Source organism: Papilio xuthus, unplaced genomic scaffold (genome assembly GCF_000836235.2).
Source record: "Papilio xuthus unplaced genomic scaffold, Pxut_1.1 DF827777.1, whole genome shotgun sequence".
Lineage (NCBI taxonomy): Eukaryota > Metazoa > Arthropoda > Insecta > Lepidoptera > Papilionidae > Papilio > Papilio xuthus.
Genome location: NW_013530872.1, coordinates 5,247,533 through 5,270,888, shown reverse-complemented (window position 1 = coordinate 5,270,888; position 23,356 = coordinate 5,247,533). Strand labels below are relative to the sequence as shown.

The window sequence follows — 23,356 nt, the reverse complement described above, 5'->3', positions numbered from 1 at the left end:
TATGTCAAATGATGTCAAAGCTGTCAAGCTGTCAATGTCAATTTCAGTTTATCAAATTTTCTTTGCCGTTGCGGACGTGTTGTTGACAAAATAGACGTTTCTAATCCTTATTCTTTCACTTTCGAAATTGTTTGTTTATTTGATAGTTATCGCAATCATTAATGGTCGCATTTATAATACAGTGGTTATGGTATTAAGTGTTGTGGATTTCAAGTTACAATCTACATCAGAACGTAGTCCTTGAAATTATAATCCGTAGGAGTATTTTGCATGTGTAAAATCTATGGCGTCATTATCGCTTCCTCGAGTTCTCCAGCTAAAGAAGAATAGTCTAGATGCTGAGCGTGAACAGTTTGAAAAGTTTCAGGTAATAACAGTATTCACTTTGTGCATACCAAAACTGGAGACTTCCCCCAGTGAGATCTCTTATCACAGTCACACTTAGCTGTAGTGCTTTCTGGTTCATATGATGAAATAATGACAATATACTTTGATTCAGTTTTATTAATATATTGTGATGAATCTAATACATATACTCCACATAAATGAATATTGTTATGACTCTATGAAGTGTTAAGTATTCAGACAACACATTCTTTAGCTAACTTCAATACCTTTTTGTGTTTGAAAAAATGCATTAAGAAAGGGCTTTTGAAAAGGGAATTTTTGTGTATTGGTTTATTTATCTAATTAATCCTGTGGACAAACAAAAAAGACAACAAATACTTTTTTTAAAGTTCATAAAACCTCATGCCGAACCTATCTCATTCACATGGGATAAGGCCAGAGAGATGATGAAAAACTGTATGAAGAACATTGGTAGAAGTACTTTTTTAAAGAAGTATGGCTACAAGTATTTAATATTTCCATGAACATATTGTAGAGAAAATCAAAACTTTATGGTTTATTATTACTACTCAATAAGTAAAAATAAGAGTAAGTTTAGGTTAAGTGGTCAGAACAATTGATCATAACATAAATGTAACAAAGGTTAATGAATTGTTCTGTAAGACATTATTTGAGAAAATAGCTTGTAATTTGCATGTTTTTTTAACTGTTAATAGAGTGATGTATGGGAATAAAACATTCAATCAAATTATCAATCGCAAATTTAATTTGGGCAATGTATGTTGTAAAATGCAAGCAGTCTGCTGCTTTTATTATGTAAACAACATGTTATAGTACCACACTGAATATTAATATTGCATCAAGATCAGAATGTATTATATCACAACTTGAGTTTAACTCAGGTAAATTATTTCTTATAAAATAATATGTTAAGAATAAAAGGATCTCTTCAGATTTACCGAATTAAAAAAAAAACTTAATAAGTAGCCTATGTGATCTTCCAGATTATATGTACCAAATTTCTTCAAAATCCGTTCAGACATTCTGGAAATACTTTCAACCAAACATCCATCCATCCAAACATTCGGATTTATAATATTAGTAAGACTAAATAGCAAGACGAAAGTAATGAGTAGTATGTTAGAAAAGCAATCTGTTGACTAGTTGGTTACATACTTTATCAAGTAGTTCAATGATTAGAATTTATACTGTCCAGTCTTCAAACATACACTCTAACCTCACAACATCCACCTTCTAATTCTAAGCTTCAACATTCCAACTTTTCAATCTTCTATCATTCCAGCCTGCCAACATTTCACTTTTTCAAACTTCCATTAATTCAACCATCCAATACACCAACATACAAAAATTTCATACAAACTACCAATATTTCAATTTGCCAACATGTCCACCTTCTAACAATAATACATTCCATTCCAACCATCAAATTACTTAAGCTATCACTCAACCGACCATGTTTTTCCAATTCGTCGGTATTCAGTAGAAAATGGGAAATAATTCACTTTTATTAGTAAAATGGCCGAGTGTGTCGCTAGTTTTCTGTATTTCGTTATCAGGTGCTGACAGATAAACCGATTGTTGTGAAGAGTTGGAGTTTTCGATAAGGTATCGCAGGTGCGGGCATTTTACAGTTTCGCCGCGATTCTATAATAGATTTAGTCGTGTTTCAGTGAATTATATTTTTTTAATTATAAATACGTTATCATTGTGAAATCTTTAAAGGAAATTGTCTGAAGGTAGGTTACAGAAGACTTGTTAAATTTAAAGTTCTAGAGTAGTAAATCTAGCATTAGTAGTATGTAGTAAAGCGTCTGAATACTTTAGTCTGAGCACAATATTATGCATTATTTATTTCGCAATTTGTTCGATTGAGTTTTGAATTTCGTTTGGAACTCGTATTTTACAGTGATTCCATCCTTTTAAATAATAATTTCGCTTATTACGAGTGGCTCGCATTTTGCGATACTTGCAAAAGTTTCCTTTTCATGTCAAATTATACTTAACACAATTACCGATGTTTAATTTTCCTTGGACTAAATGACGCATTGTCCATATAGATTACTTCGCGAATGTTATACCTATATATTAATCATGTTTGCTTAAATTGATCAGACAATTACATTTATATAAGTGTATGTCAGTGTAAATTGGTCTAATTCTAACTGTGATGGATATCAATTATCATTCTTTCGTGTCCACTCTATTAATTATGCTATATTGTTTGTTTTATGTATTTTACGTCTGTATATTTTGGTGTTCGTCGCAAACCCTAACAGAGTATAGAGTGTACAGCACTGGTGGTGATTGTTGGCTTCCGGGCGCGGTGCCTCGTTCGGTTATCGTGCTCCACTTGCCTCGTTAGTTAACTCTGTACCGGCCGGATATTTTCATTTACACTACTATGCTATCATAAAAACAACAAAGTTTGGCAGAGGACATAGAGCAGACATGTAGCAGGTACACGCAGTTAACGATTGCTATTTAAGAAGCGAGATCCTAATGAGACTTCTAGCTCTCTGCATATGTGTATGGGAATAGTCTATCCCCAGCTCTCCAGAGGTATTTTCAAACTAACACAACTTAAGGTACCCTTTTAGAAGCCTGGGTTATTTCAGCAGTTCCTTTGGTTTTGCGCATCATGCGATTAAGTGGTTTGGTATATACGTCCGGCATTATAAATCGAGCTTTCGTTTCTGCAAAAAATCTATCCGCATTCTAAGCTGTTTGCATAATTTCTTGTTTTATTTGCAACGTATATATTTTTATGATGTGCTGAACAACATTGACTTATCGGTCGAATATAAAAATTGATAGAAAGTTAACAACCGATAACAAAATGTTTTGATCAGTCGAGATAATATAATCATAAGCCAGGTTTCTCTTCGATATGAAGGTTATTGTCTAAATTAACCTTAATTCATATTCATGGAGAATGATGCATTGATGAAAACAAAAAAACTGATAAAATCCCGTTGAATAAAAGTTGCTGTTGTACGTTGTACGTTAAAAAACACAACACAATTACGCTTTGTGTATGTAATAAAAACGCTGCACCGGGTGTAAGTCGTTTTGTAATCACGGCACCGTGTTAAAGAGGTTATTGACGTCATACGTATATAACTTGCAACCTCAATGCTTAGTAGATGTCAAATAAATATTGTAGATTTACGTTTTTATTATTGGTTGTAATAATATCTTCAAAATCATGACCTTGTCGAATTAATCGCATAAGTCTTGCCGTTTCATCATCAGGATATCTTAATGAAAGAGACAAAGAAGTAATAAATGTTTTGGTAAAGCAAACTCGCCATTGGCTTGATTGATTACTGTAATACGTAAACTGACATCTCTATAGCATTAAACATCTCTGTTTAAATTATATTGTCCTCCCTGTCATTATCATTGACAATACAGAGATAACAATATGTTTATAAGGGGATTTTTGTCTCAGAAATCGTAAGATGCATTTTTCACCTTCAAAGTTTAAACAGCTGTCTTCTCTTTAGTTGTGTCTGACTACAATCTCTAAACAAACAAAAAATTCGCTGTTCACATTTTTTGCAATATTTTTCTGCGCAGCTACTATCTTTGTTCGTTCAAGACAGTTAGTTTTTAGGTACAGGCGATATCATTGTTTTTTTTTGTATTGCTGACAAAAATTATTTTACAATTGTGGTTTTAGTTTCTCTTATAAAAGCTTCTATCGTTAAATTATTTTTATTAAACTTCGATCTACTAAATTGATAGACGATGGCAATAATACGACATAGTACAGACTAGGTTGAAATCCGAAAATATTTACTACTAATAAGATATTATGTATTCTACGCGTTCCCTTGTATTGTCATTTACATTGATATACGTCGACATTCGAATGCGAAAGTAATTGTAAAAAAACAATCCCACGTAACACAAAACAAGTGTGATGGCATGTTTGAAAGAAAACGGTGACGTGATGATAATACAAAAGATCACAAGACGTACATTCAATTCCTTTCGTATAATGTTAGTTATTACTCCACATCTTACTTATATTATAAATGAGAATGTTTAGATGAAATTTGGCATAGATGTAGACCTGAACTGACTTGGAAGAACTCATAGGCTACTTAAGTTTTTTTTTTAAATCCACACAGACGGTGCCACGGGCGACCGATACTTGTTAATAAAACTGTTTTTCTCACGTTGGAAATTTAATGAAGTCACACAATTTGTTAAATCGTATCCGAGTTGCCTTTTGCAGCGTAGTCGATAGAAAATGTGAATCAACTTTCTATTGTGGTTTTCCACAGTATCGACCGTATTTGCTTCACGTTAGACGTAAATGAGTTAAGTTCGAACACAGATTTATCTTTACCTATAGCATACATATACTGTGTTATAGATTTGAACACTTTGATTATTATAAAAAGCTTCTTAAAGTTTGATCGTATTCTCTGCTCACAAGACAGTGTACACTTTTTGCGTCCCATTAAATCCTGTATCTATGTAATTGTTTATTTATAAAGCAGTTGTACTGAATACGTCACGATAAAGTGTATCGTTTGTTATGAGAGTGGGTGGAGATGCAAGCTGCCGACCATATGGGAAGTAGTTTGACGAGGCGGGAAGCGAACGCTCTTCCGCTGTGCTTATAACATCAAAAACAGATGCACACATTTAGTAACGAAATGTTATGTATGTGGGTGTCTGACAAAGGTCTGAAGGAATCTTTCTATCAGACAGTGTCAGGTTGTAACTTCTTATGTAAGAGCTACATTTATGTATAAGGCATTGAATGAATTATTTAGTCTCGATTATTAAAAACATAATTATCTTGCTAGACTAGCTATTGTTTTGAATCGAACTCCTGCGGCAATCAATGGATTATATTAATGTTTTTATACAATGGGGTTTAATTTTAAACATGTTACAACGAATTTTATTTTCACTTTATCGTATTAGTGAAATTGCCGTATCTTGCAGTCCGGTCACACCGGGTCGAAGGTTTCACACAATTTGTGCTACTTTTTCCGGCCACTTCACACGATCATGTGCGGAAGCCGACGTTGTGGTTGTAACACAAGCTGGGGCTTATTTAGTGCATGAATATGCTCTATCTAGTATTGTATTTATGTTCTAAGTTTGTATATTGAACCATTTTATATTAATATGATAGTCACTCATGACTCTGTCCGCGCGGAATTAAAAAAAATCCTATAGTGTATGTGTTCTTCCAGAATATGATATGTATGTATGCCGTATTTCATCGATATCCGTTTAGACGTTCTGGTCATACCTTCAAACAAACATACGTTCATCCATCTGAACATTAGCATTTATAATATTAGTAAGAAGTAAGGTTATTAAGGCGATATTAATACCAATCCTTTCATTGTTTAAATGCTTAGCATTATTTAATATAGGTCTGACCTAAAGTTCTTGTTATATACACAATCAATAACAAATGAATCGAAGAATTCAGTCTTTTCGATAATTTAATATAGACAGAAATGGTAATTTAACGCTTGACTCTCAACATCTGCCTGTAATCTAAGTCTGGTTTCTAATCTGAGCTGTATTTAAATAACAAGAAATTTATTTACTTTGTGTTGAGCAACGGTACATTTTTAATGTTGGCATAATTCATATAGTTTATGACGGTTATTAGCGGTTAAAGCAAAAATTACACAGTTCAAAGCACTTCGTTACCGAATAACTAAGGACCGAAAGTAATGTTAGTTAAAAATACTTTAACATGAGTTTCTGAGACAATCGTCATCCCTGTTATTATCTTTGAAATGTTTGAGATAACCATACGTTTAAATCAGACTTTAGTCTCAGAAACTCACAGTTAGACAAGAGAAAATATAAGTTAACTTTCATATAGAAAATATTTATTTATTAGTAAAGGTTACGTCCTTATTTGCGTTAGTTATACGACATGGGAGTCCGACGATTAGCAACCGGTGTCTTGTTGCGAAATAAACAAAGGAATGTTGCAAGACAGTCGTCCATTGTTACCTGACTCTTGCAATGTTACCGTGGATATTTTTACAGCTATGTTTATGTTACAAGATCTGATTCGTATTTAATGTCATGAACAAATATTTGTGTGATGAACCAGCACTAATTGATATCTGACTATCAAGATATTACTTGAGTTTCATAAAGTTAGTAATGTCCTAGTAATTCCGAACTCTTAGATGAAGTATGGGTGGGGCGAATCCTTTTGAATTCCTAATATTTTGCTTGTTATTGCATAAACAATTAAATATATTTGACCTTAACTTTTAAGCATATTTGTAGTTTAGGTCAGGTCTCATAAGGTCAGGCAACCTTGTCGTCTTCGATAGTATTAAGTTGGCAACTCTGGTATATGAATTCTGTTTTGTCTAACATAATGAAAATAAGTACTAATTGTTAAGGAATGTTTTGAAATCATGTCTGTTTTTTTCTGTCATTTTTAATACGTATTATGAGTAGCGGATTAGTAGGGTATTATTGTAAGTCTCGAAGAATATGGCTTCATATAAAAGTGCTATGGATTGCACTGATAAAGCAGGTGCTTAAAATTAAATAACGTTCAAACGAAATTCAGGTAGAAATATCTTTATTAGTTCCTGTATTATGTTTGTAGCGTGCTAAGGGAGGGTTTGAGTAAACGTCAGTTTCCTGATTTAACCGTGCACCGCGTGGGATATGGGCATGTTATTAATATTGTCAGGTGTCCATGAAAACTGAATTTTCCCGAGACTACCGTATTGCCGTTTACTGAAATTTTACTTACGTAAAATTGTTTTTGTATACCACAAAATAAAGAATTTAAAATATATTTAAGGAAACATTGAAGTATTAGCAAGTAAGTGTGAGATAAACATTTAAATATTAAATTGCCAACTGATATTTTTCACTTTAAATTGTACGCTATACTTTCTTTTTGTCTGTATGCGTCCTGTTTTTCAATGCGATGTATTTACCCTAATGCGACCAGCACGTTAAGCTAAACAGCCATGAAATCTCTACTTATAAACCGGGTGCCTCCCACTTGCGTGTACTATATTACATTTGCCTCACGACTTAGCCAGTTAATGTATAATTCGTTCAAATAAGATAGAAGATACGAATCAACGATCGTAATCATACTTTGAAATTAGGACAATTAAATGTCAATATTATTTGTGATTGATTAAAATTATAGTTTACTAATTATACGTATCAAATATATCTGTCTTTATAAATCCGAATAGATTTCTTAATAATATTATAAATGTAAGTCTTTAAAAAGATGGATGGATGTTTGTTTGAAGGTATCTCCATAACGGCGACATGGATCTCGCTGAAATTTACTACTTAGGTTATTTTTTAATTCCGCGCGGACGGTGTTGCAGACGACAGCTAGTAATATTATAAAACTTGAAATTAATCAATTCGTTTCATGATGTGTATATTAGATATGTGCATTACATAATTGAATCCGGAGGTATCCACTGTCAAACATATTTATTATACATATTTTCATCCCGTTCCTTTCTATTGTAAAAACGGAGACAACTATATTTCGTACATGTTTGCTGGCTGGAAATCATTGTTTCCAGCGATACAATCACACTACCGCTTAAACTGATTGTGAAACAAAACAATACTGATGACACGCGGTCAATTATGTCCGAGTTTCATTCATTGTTACAACAATGACTGAATTAGCCCGAGTAACATGAAAATGCGGTGAAATATGAAGCAATGATTTCTAAAGTGGTCCAGGACTCTCTAAAGCAGTTTTTCCCAAAGGGGCGATAACGGCCCGTTGTGGGCGCTGCAGGTCTCAAGTTACGGGTTATAGTAAAAGTTTCAAAAAAAGGTAGACACGGCGGAGATTCTCATACCTATTGTGTTAGAACTAGTAGAGTTAAGAAAAGGTTCTTTGACAAAAAAGTTTGGTTAATCTTTAATGTACAGTTTTTTTTGTTACAGGTAATCACTTGGAATCCGTTTATCAATTATCATTTTGGTGAATGACATTTAAATGCCATTTGCATGTAATGGGAATGCTATGATAATTAATATTAAGGTTTCTTATTCTTCATATGTTTCACGATATTTTAGTTGTATAGACATATCTGTATAACATTTAATTTATGTCTACCTGTAGATTACATGCTTACAACCACCGATCATTCGTAACGATAATAAACCATCTACTAAACTATAATAATAATACTAAGATGCCTATATTATAGCTTTCCAACGAAGTTTTGATGCCACATTTCAATGTTTACATATCTCTAACTCACAGCTTACTATAGACCGATTAACTAATCTGCCCCGGGGGCATAACTAAAACTTGCACACAAGAACAGTAAAGTGCTGTAGCTGTTTTTTATTTTCTTGACTTGTGTGGTAATAGCTCACCGGGCCAGATAAGTGTGTCGCAGTATAGTTTTTTACTAATCTTGTGATAGCATTTTGTTTGCATGTCCTGTAACAAGACTAATATTTGGTTACGACAATACGTCTCATTGCAGCCGAGCACGAGAACAATTTACTAATGCATGCCGCTGACACCGCAAGCACCGCGCACTAACACCCAGCTATGGCCAACCCCACAGACAAACGCTTCCATCAGCTGGTGAGTGTATCTTCTATACAGCTTCTATTACTTCCAATTCCATTACAGAAACACTTGAACAGTTTTATCGTCATCTCTCTTTTTCTCTTAGGAAGAAAAGAGATAACAGTATATTCTTGTATTGCAGCTTAAGCATCATACTGTATATGAAAAGAAAGGGGCAGCGTAACGAAGACCGGATATGAGATGTAGTGTCCTGCCCGACTCTTAATAGCACATTTTTATGAAAGACATTTCGCAGTAACTACTCAAAGTATCACGATACACAATAGGGTTGCCAGGTCGTCAAACCTAATAGCCGGACACACCAGCCAGTTTCTTCGGACATTTGGATAGAAAGAAATTTTCCTAGATTATTGAGTCGCAATGTAAAAATCCTAACAAAAGCCGGACAACCCGGACACCGTTTATTTTGGCCGGCTACAAAATCAAAAAGCCTACCTATGTCCAGCTTTATCCGGACGCCTGGCAAAACTAAACACAAAGAACAAGACTTGAGATGTGTCGGTCGGTTTGTTTAAAATAACCTCACATAAATCTCAACTTGCTTGCATGTCTGATTCATAAGCGACTTGCGCTTACTAATAAGAGCTTTGCTTTGTGCTTATGACTCATAACTTCTTAAAAGCAGAACATTGCACAGATACGATAAATAGTTTATAAAAAAACACATAAATATGCATGTGCTTTTACATGTAATATGTTTTTTAAAACCTAAAGTTTCTGTAATATAAATTATAACTGGCCATGCGAGTGATAAAAATACTTTTTTGTTTCAATTAAAATATTCCGTACGAAACTGTAAACAATTATGCATGCTCGGACGTAAACGACAATTAGTAATGGAAGTTTTATTTCTATTGCACTTTTTTATTATGCCATTAGAAACTATTTATATTTTTAGTCTGAAATGTAGGCGATACATTGCGATTATAGATTTTAAACAATATCAAACGAAATAAGGACGATAGTTCTTAGTTTCGCTATAGATACAGTCAGAGGCCATTTTTATTACGATTTGTACGAATCACACATTCATCCTATGTAACGGTTAACGAATGGTATTTCGAACATCGAAACACAAACTTCTATAAAAAGCTGCAGAAGTTCCGAGAAGGTTAACTACGTAAGTATACTACGTTTGAACTGGAAGAGCCACAATGCAATAAATTAAACAAGGATTTACATGAACAAAATAGATAGTTTTACTAAATTATGACACTACTCAAGCCTTTTGAATAATAGAATTTAGACAAACTCAGTCAAATTACCGAAGTACGTCGACTTCGGCTAGGCCTAACTATATATAGTGCACCCGGTTGTGAAAATCATCTCTCAAGTAGTACGTCCATTGATTGGCGCCTGCAAGGGAGCAGTGCCTGAACGGCCCCTAAGGCCTGGCACATCGGCGCTCCCCACTCTGGTTAATATGGGGTTAAGATCCGGTGTCCTTTACATAATAATAAAATGCTACAATACTCGTAAGATATTTTAATTGTGTCTTACCGTATTTTCCTTGATAGTAAGTAAATATTACCATAAATAGTCAATCCGCCCGTCCGCGAAGTTTGCGCATGCACAGCTGTCTCGTTACGTCCGCAGTATATATTTATTTATGTATTCATACATGAAACGAAGGCGCAAACGCAAACACATTTATGTATGTATTATCATTCAAATTATAAACAAAGCGGATGTTGCGATTATTCCAGAACATTTAAATTCAGCATCAGAACTGATTTGCAAGGGTTTTACAAAGTTTTTGTTACGACTTTTGTTCTAGAGTTATGCTCCAAATGCAATGTATAGTTTTTCTAACATTAGGTTTTTGCGTGCGCGCAATATGAGCTTTACCATTTATAATGCGATATTCAACTGTTATGTAGGAAGTATGGAGATGAATATACTACCTGTATTAATTGTAGATTGTACTAACACTAACTACATTACATAATTCGAAGCCCGTTCTGTTAATTACCTTGACCCTGCGCTCGGAAACTCGCAGTGGTTTGAATAAGGCTTCTTTGTGTCCTCACTGGGTCAATAGTTTCTACATGTTTATGTAAAAAGGTAACAAATGCCCGACAGCTAATAAAAGATCTTATTTTGAGAATTTTTTGAGAAGAGATTTGAAGCACTTTTTACTTTTAAACATTCAATTAAGGAAGATTACCGTTACAAAGTGAACCCAATAACACCTATAGATTAGAACAAGAAGCCAAATTTTACGGTGCAAAGTAAAACATTGGGGTACGACTAAATAAAAGTCGGTATAAGCAGGTGATAAATAATATAACCGTCAGTTTCTACTGCCGAGGCACCCTGACAAACCAAATCCTGTTTTTTATTCATACAGAATGCGAGGGATGACAGAACATTTTTGTACAGGTCTTTCGACAGTGGAAGCCAACGGTATTATAATTATTTGTTGTATAGTACATGCTTGTATATGCACATTATAATTAAAATTCCATATGTATTACGTTGCAATTATAGTAATGGCTACGAAAATGCTCGTAATAGTCTTTGCAAATTAAAAAAAATTGTCTTTACACACGTAGTGTCTTGATACCAGGAATACAGAAAACGTAGTCTAAACATTTGTACTTTTTGTTATAATAACGTAAGATGACGAGCATATTGTCTTCTCATTGTTCTAATGTGTCTATACATGTGTAGTGTATGTTCTTATTCCAATCACCTTTTTTGAAGATGTTTTTGTAGCGAGTTTTATTATCATAGAACCATTTTGTTAAACCTATTCGTTACACTTAGAACAAAGTCTTCTATCACTTTTTTTGCATATCTTTTATGTTACAGACACTAGCTATACAGAAAGCTATTAACGCTATCGAGACCCCGGTAAAGGAGAAACATGTTCGGAGCACAATCATCGGAACGTTCCAGGAGCAGAGCGCGGTCACGTACTGGGTATAATTATGTCAAATTATTGCCTTTTTTCTCGCTATGTAGCCATGTCATAGATGCCTGGCTATAATTAGTCATTACTAAGTAAAATTTGGTAAAGCATTTTACGTAGTTTTAAATAAAATATAATTTGTTTGGCATATTCACATAACTTAATACGCATTGTATTAAGTTATGTGAATATGCCATAAAAAAGTGGCATAAAGGTTGACCGATTTTGAATTTCCCCGGAGTTGCAAGGGTGTCTAATGTTTATGTTTTTAAATTAATTTAACGTTTTTTTTTAATTAATTACAAGTAGGTAAAAATAATTACTGTTATATTATTTATTACTATGCTTGATGACCTTGGAAAGAATTTTATACGTATGTTTGCACAGATGGTGGCGATCCGTCAGCCGCTGCAAGACAATCGTATCGTGGCATGGAAGTTCTGTCACGTGACGCACAAGCTGCTGCGCGAGGGACATCCCGCTTGTCTAGATGACTCGCAGCGACACACTGGCATGATTGAGAACCTCGGCAAGCTATGGGTAAGAGAGTTAACCACTTTTACATATAAGCTAGTAGATTAGTTACATTACAATTACAACTGCACGCCAATGAAGTTCAACTTCGCCTCAATAAAGATCTTTGACAAATTATGTTCTTAATTGTAAAAGGCGTCAACTACGAAGTTTGTAGTCGTGAGTTGAAATTCATCTTTAAATCGTCCAATAATTTGTTGTTCTTTCTGACATGTTAATAGTTACGTATTTATTTCATCACTGTTGATCATGTCCTGAACAATTCGACTAAGTCTATGTAAGATGACAACATTCAAACATTGTGTTCGATGTTGTTATGTAAATACGACGGTGCGTGTGTTAGGTGCACTTGCGCGAGGGCTACGGGCGGCTGGTGCACCTGTACTGCGCGCTGTTGGTGAGCAAGCTCAAGTTCCACCAGCGCAACCCACGCTTCCCCGGCAACATGCAGCTCACCGCTGACGAGCTAGACGCAATCGCAGAGAACGATGTCAATAACTAGTGAGATTCACATATTTATTGCTATTTTTAGTAGTTGATAGAGGTAGTTGTTACAAAAAAAATTGAGTTGTGTTTAATTTTTTGTCTATTTTTTAAATTATTTTTTTTAAACATCATCACGTTGTGCTAACGTCCTCATTGTTGTACCTGTCGATGATAAATGTATGAAAATGGATTTAATTTTTTTTTTCTTTTACTGTTTACTTCCAGCTTCCAACTGTGTGTGGAGTTATTTGACTACATGGACGATATTTTGAACCTTCAAGCAGCAGGTCAGTACTACTCGTATACTCATTTATAATACTTTTTTTTATTGTTTTTAAAGTATTCAGCATACTAACATACAGTAACAATGTTTTAGTATTCGAGAGTTTGGGCAACGCGCGTGCTAACTCGATGACGGCGAGCGGACAGTGCCGGCTGGCGGCGCTTATCCCGTGCGCGCAGGACTCCTCGCACATCTATGACTGTAACGTGCGTCTGCTGTTCCGTCTCCACGCCGCACTGCCCGCGGACACGCTCGTCGGACACAGGGAGAGGTGATCACACACATACACTCATACACACACACGCACATATGCAAGCAAACACGTACGCGCGCGCGCATACATACGTATAAGTATTATCGTGAATCGCCTATAACATAACACTTACATTTAGGACTCAAGCACTGATGGTTTCTCTTGGGGCGATTGACTTACCGATCAATCGGCCTATTGGGTATGTTTGATTTCATGCAGTCAATCCTACCTATTGGGCCGATTGATCGGTAGAAATGTTGGTCCATCCGCAAGCTCATAATAGTTCCTACTACTGTTTTTTTTTCTTTAAGCTTAAACTCTTCTTTAAATTCAATTGTTTTTTTGAATAATGCAAAGTACCAAAAAATCTGGTCAGATTTTTAAAATAATTAATATATTGAGTGGACTAAATAACACGCTTTTCGCAGATTCCGTCAGCAATTCAAGAAGCTAAGTTCATTCTACAAACACGCGAGCAGCTTGCAGTACTATAGGAATCTTCTCACGCTGCCAGTCTTGCCCTCCAATCCACCGAACTTCTTGTTACAGGTGAATTACTCAGTCTATTTCTTAAGAAGCACTTGATGTTTCGAAGTTAGCTGATAATCAAGGAAAATGTCTCATATCCTCGGTTTTGAAGAGGGCTCAACATCTGCGGAGTTAGTGAAAATGCATTCGCTTCGAGGCGATTCCATAGCGAACATCAAAAATGTATAGAACTGACAATAACACTCTATAAGTCACGGTTGTCGCGCGTCAATTTCATATATTTTTGAAATTCGTCATGGAATCGCTTCGAAGCGAATCCACTTTGTCTAACCCCCTTTGAAAACCACTGGATTAGGTACTTAAGCCAGGATATTTTTCTAATACATAAAACTATACGAATGTACTAGTATATAGGTATCTAGACTTTATTTTATGTTTTCTTTTTGAATTTGACATTTTAATATGTATAATTGTTGCAGAGTGATTTTGGTACATACGTGACTCCCGTAGTATCAATACCTGAACCACCGCCGGATGAAGTAGACTCGGTTGCCTCTCTCATAGACACGTCTGATACTGTCAGTCAGGTAATATAACTTTTCTTCGTTAACTGTTTTCTAAACATATCTTTTACTAACCTTCGCCCGCGACTCCGTTCGCGCGGGTTTTAAAAAAATATAATTTGTAGCCTACGTGTTCTACCAGACTATGTTCTATGGGTAAGCCAAATTCCATCGTTTTGGTACAAACATCCATCCATCCAAACATTCGCATTTATAACATTAATAAGATTTGTTTCATAGTTAATCTCTTATTTTAATACTTTTGTGTTTTGTATTAAAGGTGTCGCATTTTGAGCAAGCGGAATCTTTCGATACAAGAACAACGCCGTCGCCGCAACCCGACCCTATAGTAGAGAGAGACAGACTTATAGATCATCTACAGAATGAGCTTAAGCGAATGAGGTACTTATGTTAATGATTTTAAAACACATTTTCCCTTGTACTAAGAGTTTGAAACATTGATTTTTATGTGATAAATATAATTTTAAAGGAGTGAAGTATCGCAGTTAGTACAAGAGAGGAACACAATGCTGGGATCAATGAGGGAACATTGCACGCGACTTGAGTCTCAGCTACAAGCTACTAAGGTATTTATAAAGTTCCTTTCAGACTGGAGAAAAGCAGATTTATTGTAGCAAATTAAATTGGGCTTTAAACAGCTGTGATAAGGTTGAAATTGGCTTTAGCAGCATAACAGATTGTCATCCGCTTCAGTTTGTGTGAACGGACCCTTAGTATAGGTTTCGACACATATTGTCATCTCTGGTATTCTCTTTGAAAAAATAGAGACAACAATAAATGTCTAAATGTTAGTAAATTTAAACATTTCATTATTTTGTTACAGTCTGAATTGGAAGAGGAGAAACAAAAAGCGGAAGTTTTATCCGCTGAGACGCCAGAAATCAAACGTAGGTGAATTCAACCTTTTTACGTGTTTTTTCTTTTTAATTAGAGTTGAAGATATTAATAAATTATGTTATAACAGAGAAATTATTGCAAACCGAAGATAAGGCAAAGGTGATAGATGAAAAATTTCAAAAATTGAAAGGCGCCTACACTCAACTACGAGAAGAGCACATCACATTGATCAGACAGGTATGTATTGAAGCATTACTATGACCATCTTACGAAATATTTCCAATTAAAAAAAAAACTATTTTAAGTTATTGTTACTTACTACTTACTTACTAAACTCTTTTAAGGTATCATATGGGTGTTGTCATGCGTGAGTGGATAGGACCACGTTTGTTTCTCGTGACGTGCAAAATTACCCAATAAATCTCCTTTACCTTACTAATATTATAAATGCGAATGTGTAGATGGATGGCTGGATGTTTGTTTGAAGCTATCTCCGCAACGGCTGAACGGATTTTAATTACATTTTGCACCCGCATAGAAGATACTCTGGAAGAACACATAAACTACTTATTAAGTTTTTTTTTTAAATTCCACGCAGACGGATTCGCGGCATGCAGCTAGTTTTTCATATTCAAACGAATAAAAATTAATGACAACGCATCTATATTTAACTTTTCTTCTATGTTATTTGTGATGTTTTCAGAAAGCGGAGGTAGACAAGTTAGCATCCAGTTTGCGCGCGGCCGCCGCACAACATGAGAGCTCCAAAATGATGCTGCAGCAACAACTTAACGACAGAATGAAGTGAGCCTTTATTTACCGTCTTAGATCCATTTCCACTAAGCTAACAGCTGCAGAGAATGCATTTTATATGGGTATTGTAGATATTTTTTACATTGACAAGTCTTCGTGATATTACTCCCTAACTAACTCCTAACTTAGAGTAGGCTACGAGCCCCTCAGTGGGGACTAAAGTGAGCTGATGATGTGTCTTCTTGTCTATTTAGTGAAAATGGAGACTAAGAAAAGATTTTTATGAAAACAACTTACTTCTTACTAATATTATAAATGCGAATGTTTGGATGGATGGATGTTTGTTAGATGCTACCGTCTACATCTACACGCTGAAATTTGGCATAGATGTAGAACATGACCTAGAAGAGCACATAGGCTACTAGTTACGTTTTTTGTTGTGTAATATATTAGAAAAATTGTCATTTATTCGCCGATCTGTCAACAACCAACTCTACTTTAATATAAGTGATTGATTTATAGAGATGTGGAACTTCTCCAACAAAGTGCATCGTCGAGTGAAGAAATAGAAGCATATAAAAATGAAATTTCCAATCTTCGGTCTGATTTGGAAAATTCTAGACAAAAAGAAGTGGAATTAGAAAGTTTAAAGGCTTCAATGGAAACATTAGAGATCGAACACAAAACAGCCATGACGGAACAAAAGGAGAAAGTCATATTAGTTACGAATGAATTAAAAGAAGTGAATGAAAATCTAGAAAGAGTACAGAAGGAGAAAGAAGAGAAAGAGGCAGAACTAAATAAAGCAAAGGAAGAACTTAATGCTGTGAAAGTGGAAAGCGGTGCAGATGTTAAGAGAATATTAGAAGAAAAAGAAGCAGCGCTACAAGAAGTCGCCGAGTTAAAGCAACAGTACCAACAGGAGAAAGAGGTCAGGAGTTTATTTTGTCTTATATGTTCTTTATTTAGTAGTTTGCATGTTTATATTATTAGTTAGAATTAACAAACTAATCTTTGCATGTATAGTTATTAACATAAATGTAGTGGCTAACATACTTAACACATTTTTATAACTGATAAATGGGCTTTATTTAGAACAGCACAATAAACATTATAGCAAAATTAAAAAATACTAATTATTTCTAGATTTTTTTAACGTAGATTCTCCACTGTAAATAGTTTTGTAAATATTAAAACTTATTTCGTTTTAACACTTCAGAATGTTAATAATGAATATGAAAATAGTAAAATGGATTATACCGAAAGGTATATAAAACAAAGCACGGAAATCCTTAGTCTCAAGCAAAAAGTAGACGAAATTGTAGAAAGTAAAAATGCCGCTGAAATGCAGGTGGAACTACTACAGTCAGATGTAAATGACTTAAAAAATAAGCTAAAGGAAATAACAGATGTAAAAATTCAAATTGAAAAGGCTTTGGAAGATAAAGAAATAAACATCTCTTGTCTAGAGAATAAAATAAAGGAAGTTGTGTATGAAAATGCTATTAAAATTGAAGAATTAGAGAAATTACTTGAAGAAAAAAATGCAATCTGTCAAACAAAGATAGCTGAAAGTGAAACATTATCAAAGAAGATATCTGAATTAGAAACGATGTTATCTAGTAAAGATGAAAATATTACAGATTTAATAAAAAAACTAAACAAAGAGTTAGGTGTAACAGATGACGTTTTTAATAATTTTAAAGAATTATTGACAGACAAAGATCAACAAATACTTGCGCTTAATACAGAAGTGACAAAATTAACAGATCAACTAACACGTCTCGAGGATGAATTAAAAGAAACAAATGCAGAGTTAGAAATAGGGAACAATGAATTGATAGTTTTGAAGGATGATTTCGAAAACATGAAAGTTCAAGATGATTATGAATTATCTATTAAAAATAATGAATTGCAAAAACTTGAAAATGAAATTACTAAACTATCTACAGAAAAAGAAGATATCGAAATAGAAAAAGATAAAATTATTAATGAACTGTCTGTAGAAAAAGAGGTAAGTAAAGTTCTTAAACGATTGCAAATTTGTTGAACGAAGAAATTTTTTCAAGTAATATATTTTTATATTTGATAGGTTTTAGAGAAGAATATGCGAGAAATAAATGAAACAGTATTTAAATTAAACAGTGATATTGATATTATAAGAAATGAAAAAGCTGAAATGGAGAATAATTTAAATGGTAAAATAAATGAACTGAATTGTACAATAGACGATATAACTGCAAAACTAGAAGAATGCAAATATGAAGTAAACTTTCATCGTAAAATAATAGACAATAAAGAAATTACATTAGATCTAGTTATGAAAGAAAGGGATGATATGCAAACAAAATTAGATGAAATGAAACGATTAAAAATGAACGAGAAAGACGAAATGGATTTAGTTTTATCAAAAAAAGTAAAAGACAATCAGGTCAGACTAACAATGGTGGTGGATGATTATGTATTGTGTTCGTTAACAATGTTGTTGGTGAATTTTACTGTGAAAATGTTAGTTTTCGTGATGTTTTTATGTTAACTATATTTACTACAAGATATAACCGTAGAATTGGACAGACGTGACACTATCTTAATACATATTTCTGTCTCTATTTTGTTAAAGATAATGAAAGGGATGACGATACGTATAAATATTGTCATTGCAGTGAATTTCTACAGAAATTACTTAAATGGTTTTTAAAGAAGACTTTTCTAGTAAACACTTTATTATGTTTCCTCCTTTATTTCATAAAATGCTTTCAGTTTTATAGTTGCAATTTTTTTTTTGGCTTCTTAAATATCTGTTTCTCAAGGTCATTTTATAATTGGTGCTTATATAAATCTGTTTCTTTATAAGTTGGCATCTTGCTATATTCTAATGGCATGTATTATTTCTATTCTCTCCGCGTCTTCGGCTTGGCTCTGCATCTTCGATACGCTGCATGCGCTGGGTTACCTTCTGACGATCATCTATGGATTGTTGTTCGCATGAATTCTCTTACGTTAAGTATAATTTTATATTTTCTATGTGTGTGTACTAACGTAGATGATATGTGCGAGGTTAGAGCACACGGAGACTGAGAGACTGAATGCGGAGTGTGAATTGCAGGATTTGTTGCAACACAATACAGTCTTAGAAGCGGACGTCGCCTCACTGAAAGCACAACTCGAGGAGGCGCAATCGGAAATTAAACGACGTTAGTACATTTTATATCAATTTATTTAAACAATCGACCGCGTTATAAAAAAAGTTGCCTATATTATTCCTACATATATCAGCATCTCTCTGCATACCTTGTAAGCTAGGCAGAGAGAGAGATATCAGCTTGCCGTCAAATCCGGAAACCACCCGGAACAACGGCGTCATTGTAGACAGAAACAAATTTTTTTTTTTAATATTACGCACAGACACTAACTTTATTACATGTAAATGTAAATATAATAAAATTATGTTTTGAGATTATTTAAAATGACTCTATTGTTGAACTTGTGTTTGGTGTAGTTATTAATAATTAATAATGTGTATAAAACCAGAGAGATGTCGAATGTTGTCGTGTGCGGGCGAGGCTGCGCTGGCGGTGACTTGCGGCGCGCTGGATGCGCACGAGCACGGCAGCGCGCGCGACACATACCGCCTCGCAGCGGAACTCGCCGCCAATGCACTTAACGAACTGGCCACACATAAAGAGGTTAATATATTTTGTTACTAATTATAATAATATTGTAAGGCTATTTTAACCGTAATTAAATGGTTTATGGATTATTCTAGATTAACGGCAACGAAGAAACTTTGGCCAAGTCAGCAGTATACGCAGCGCACAACACGGCGCAGCTCTCCGCCTATATCATGGAAGTATGCAACGTGTCCACAGATATGGAGCTCTCCGATAGTGAGTCTATATTTGTTATAGCTTGGAACTTGAATATACGATTTTTAATTGCATATTATCATGTTTCGCTTTATGTCAGAGTTGAGCAACGAGTGCCGTTCAATGCTGAGCGCGACGAAGACGTGCCTGGAGGGCGTGGCGGCGGGCAGGGTGGAGGCGGGGCTGTGCGCGGAGGCGCTGGGCGGCGTGCGGCGCGCGGCTGACAGCGCGGCTACTGCGGACGCCGCGCCCGCGCCCGGCAGCGTCGACGACGAGCTCGCCACTATGGACACCGCCATCGAACAAGCCGCTGCGCAGATTGAGGTATACCGTGTTTACACTTAAAACTCTTTTCATTGACCGACCGAAATATCGACAGTGGAAATGACAAAAATCCACGGCTAGTAGTTATATGCGTCTTTTCAAATATCTTGACGGCTAAAGGTCGTCTACGAGTTACGCAATGCCCTCCTCTGCATTTTACTATGCCTTGTTATATCTGAAATAGTGTTCTTTATGCGATTTATCGGTTGTAATATTTTGTCTGTTTTATAGGAAATGCTCGCCGCGAGCCGCGCGGGCGACTCGGGAGTGAAGCTCGAGGTGAACGAGAAGATCCTGGACGCGTGCACGACGCTGATGGGCGCGGTGAAGGTGCTGGTGCAAGACGCGCGCCGGCTGCAGCGCGAGCTCGGCGACACCAGCACCAGACAGAAAATGTACCGCCGCAACCCGCAGTGGTCGGAGGGACTCATCTCGGCCGCTAAGGCGGTTGTATTCGCAGCTAAACTACTAGTGTGAGTATGTCCATACTTTTTAAAAGTTTGAAGTATAAAAAAGGTGCCAAGAATAATAGAAGACAAAGAAATTATTAATAAATATACTATGTATTTGTGTTGCACAGGTCGTCAGCGGACGAGACGGTGAACGGCAAGGGTCGCGTGGAGGGCGTGTCCGCTGCGGCGCACTCAGTGGCGGGCAGCACGGCGCAGCTGGTTGCGGCGTCACGCGCGCGTGCACCTCCCGCAGCGCCCTCACTCGCCCGACTGACCGCCGCCTCCAGGCAGGTCGCCACCGCTGCCGGCGCAGTGCTCGCCGCCGCACGACACGCCGCAGACCTCGCCAGAGATACCGGTAACTACCACCCATAGCTGGACTTTAAAAAAATCACTAACACCAACTTTTGAAAACTCTAGATGTAGATACTAAATTAACCCTAAGGGTGTCCCTTAGTAATAATATAGACACCCTAAGTTTATCAATAAGTACTTGAGTAAATTTAAGTTTCAAAATCAGATTATCATGACATCATTTCGTTACATGAAAGAGACGGAAGATAAAAACCAAGTAGGGTGTAAAATAAGGAGATTAAAATAATGTAGTACATTATATATATTTGTTTATTTCATTGCAGAGGCACTTGATACTTCGGCATTGACGCTGACGGCGACACGAATTTTAGAAATGGAGAGCAAAGTTCGAGCTTTGGAATTAGAGACGGCGTTAGATAAGGAGCGCGCGCGACTCGCAGAGCTCAGGAAACGACACTACCATTTGGCGCAACTTGAGGAGGTATTATAACTTAATTCTTTTGTACATAGAAATCAGCAAATTTGTTTCAGATATATAAACAGAAATTTATTATATTTTAAAAGTCTTCCAATATATTCAATGCCACTATTTCTTTGAATGAACATACCTGACCTGATGTCGGTGGCACTTAAGTGTTACCAAGAGAGAATGGTCTTTCATGATTTTTTTTCTCTTTTCGTTATCACCAAGCTTGCGAAGGTAAAGTTATACCGATAAGTGAATTGTAAATAGATTAGTATTGCTAGAGGTGTAGTCATTTACAATGTTTTGAGCAAATCGCTAGTGTATATAGTTTTGGTTGTGTTAAAATTCATAAAAACATTTTTTTTCCTTATTTTAAAAAATCAATATGCTAAAATTTTCATTTGTATATGTTTTTATTTTGAATATTTTACGCTAATGTGATTAAATTGTGCATTAGATAATCTCCAGACACCTAATTGTTTCTTATCTATTTCAGAACGGCAACATGACGAATGGTAAAGAATAATATTTTTTTAAAGAGCCGACATTGACATGTAAAAGTAAAAAGGCGAAGTAAATTAAGACAAAATGTTTAATGTCCACTAAACTGTGTACTTTTATGATTCCATTTCGTTCTGCATTTATTTTATATGCAAATACCACGAATTGTAGAAAATAGCGTGTGAAAAAATTAGAAAACATTCGGACACTGATTATAAATTACATTTTTGTATATAGCAACAAATTAAAATGATTTAACACCTTTTTGTTTTTTTTTTATTTGACTGGATTTAAATGGAGACATGAATGATCAGACAAAAAATTAAATAATTTTGGTTGTTAAATTCCATGTTTTTTTTAATTATGTACATTCGGCACCAAAGTATAGATCTAGTTTTATATAAGTGTGTATTCTTAATCAACATTTATATTCAAATATGCCATTTAAAGTGTCTCCAGTGTTTACCACGAAAATTGTATAGAATATGACAAGCCATAGCTTTAAGCGTAAAGACTTTGATTGTGACGCAATTAAAAATGAAATTCCCTTTTATAAATAAATATGTAGACATAAAATTAATACTAATGTTTAGATTTTGTTTTTTTTTTTCGGAAACAAAGTAATCATGTGACATTTTTATACTTAATCGGATATAATAGGTGCTGGTGTAGAGCTGATGGATTAAATCAGATTAATATCGATTGCTGTCTCCGTAACCCTAATATAGAACTTATTTATTTATAATTATTTTATTTTACACTTTAATTAATTGTAGTTGTTGTGTATAACCCTTATTTTATAATGAACTAACCTGACCTGTGTTACAGTAATCTTTATAAACTACATAGATAAATAAATATTGCTACATAATGATTGTCTATTTTATTACAACCCTGAAAAAGCTTTTTTATAACTTATATAGTGATTATTTAAATATATAACATACTGCATAATCTGATTTTTTACTTACAATTTTAAAGAAGTAGAAAGGAGCAAAAATACATTCACTTGATGAGTGACCCATAGACAAGTCAGTCAAAGTATAACTTTTTCCTTTTTTCTAACTGGTCAGATATTTTTGTTGAAATGTATGTCTGTTCAGACATGAAGACATTAAATGCTATTTTATCAAGTTGTCCTCTGCATAGGTTCAAGTGGCATCTACAATGATTCTTATGCACTGGATAAAGTTATGACAAGATTAATTGTGGGCTTCTAACACCAAAATCTTTCTATAAAACATATCGTCGTCTCAGTCATTATCTTTGAGAACACAGAGATAGCAATGTATTTTAAGTTTGTAAGTGAAAAGGAA

At 34.9% G+C, this 23,356-nt stretch overlaps 1 protein-coding gene across 4 annotated transcripts; it reads left to right on the top strand.

Annotated features, from left to right (window-relative positions):
• Positions 1-61: 61 nt before the first annotated feature.
• Positions 62-22,911, top strand: Hip1 (Huntingtin interacting protein 1). 4 transcript variants are annotated; one of them, XM_013309534.1, is made up of 23 exons: positions 278-367; positions 8,874-8,977; positions 11,798-11,908; positions 12,285-12,437; positions 12,775-12,932; positions 13,143-13,204; positions 13,294-13,471; positions 13,882-14,002; positions 14,422-14,529; positions 14,786-14,907; positions 14,996-15,092; positions 15,350-15,413; positions 15,491-15,600; positions 16,067-16,167; positions 16,639-17,047; positions 19,160-19,310; positions 19,648-19,802; positions 19,883-20,003; positions 20,083-20,306; positions 20,538-20,779; positions 20,887-21,116; positions 21,397-21,554; positions 22,036-22,911. In XM_013309534.1, exons 2-23 carry the CDS (start codon positions 8,942-8,944, stop codon positions 22,063-22,065), a joined length of 3,141 nt encoding a protein of 1,046 aa, XP_013164988.1. In that variant the 5' UTR covers positions 278-367; positions 8,874-8,941; the 3' UTR covers positions 22,066-22,911. The 4 variants fall into 4 exon arrangements, with proteins under 4 accessions (XP_013164990.1, XP_013164987.1, XP_013164988.1 ...); XM_013309535.1 differs by lacking the exon at positions 278-367 and adding an exon at positions 1,969-2,105; XM_013309536.1 differs by lacking the exon at positions 8,874-8,977 and having other exon boundaries at positions 62-367; positions 19,223-19,310.
• Positions 22,912-23,356: the final 445 nt, after the last annotated feature.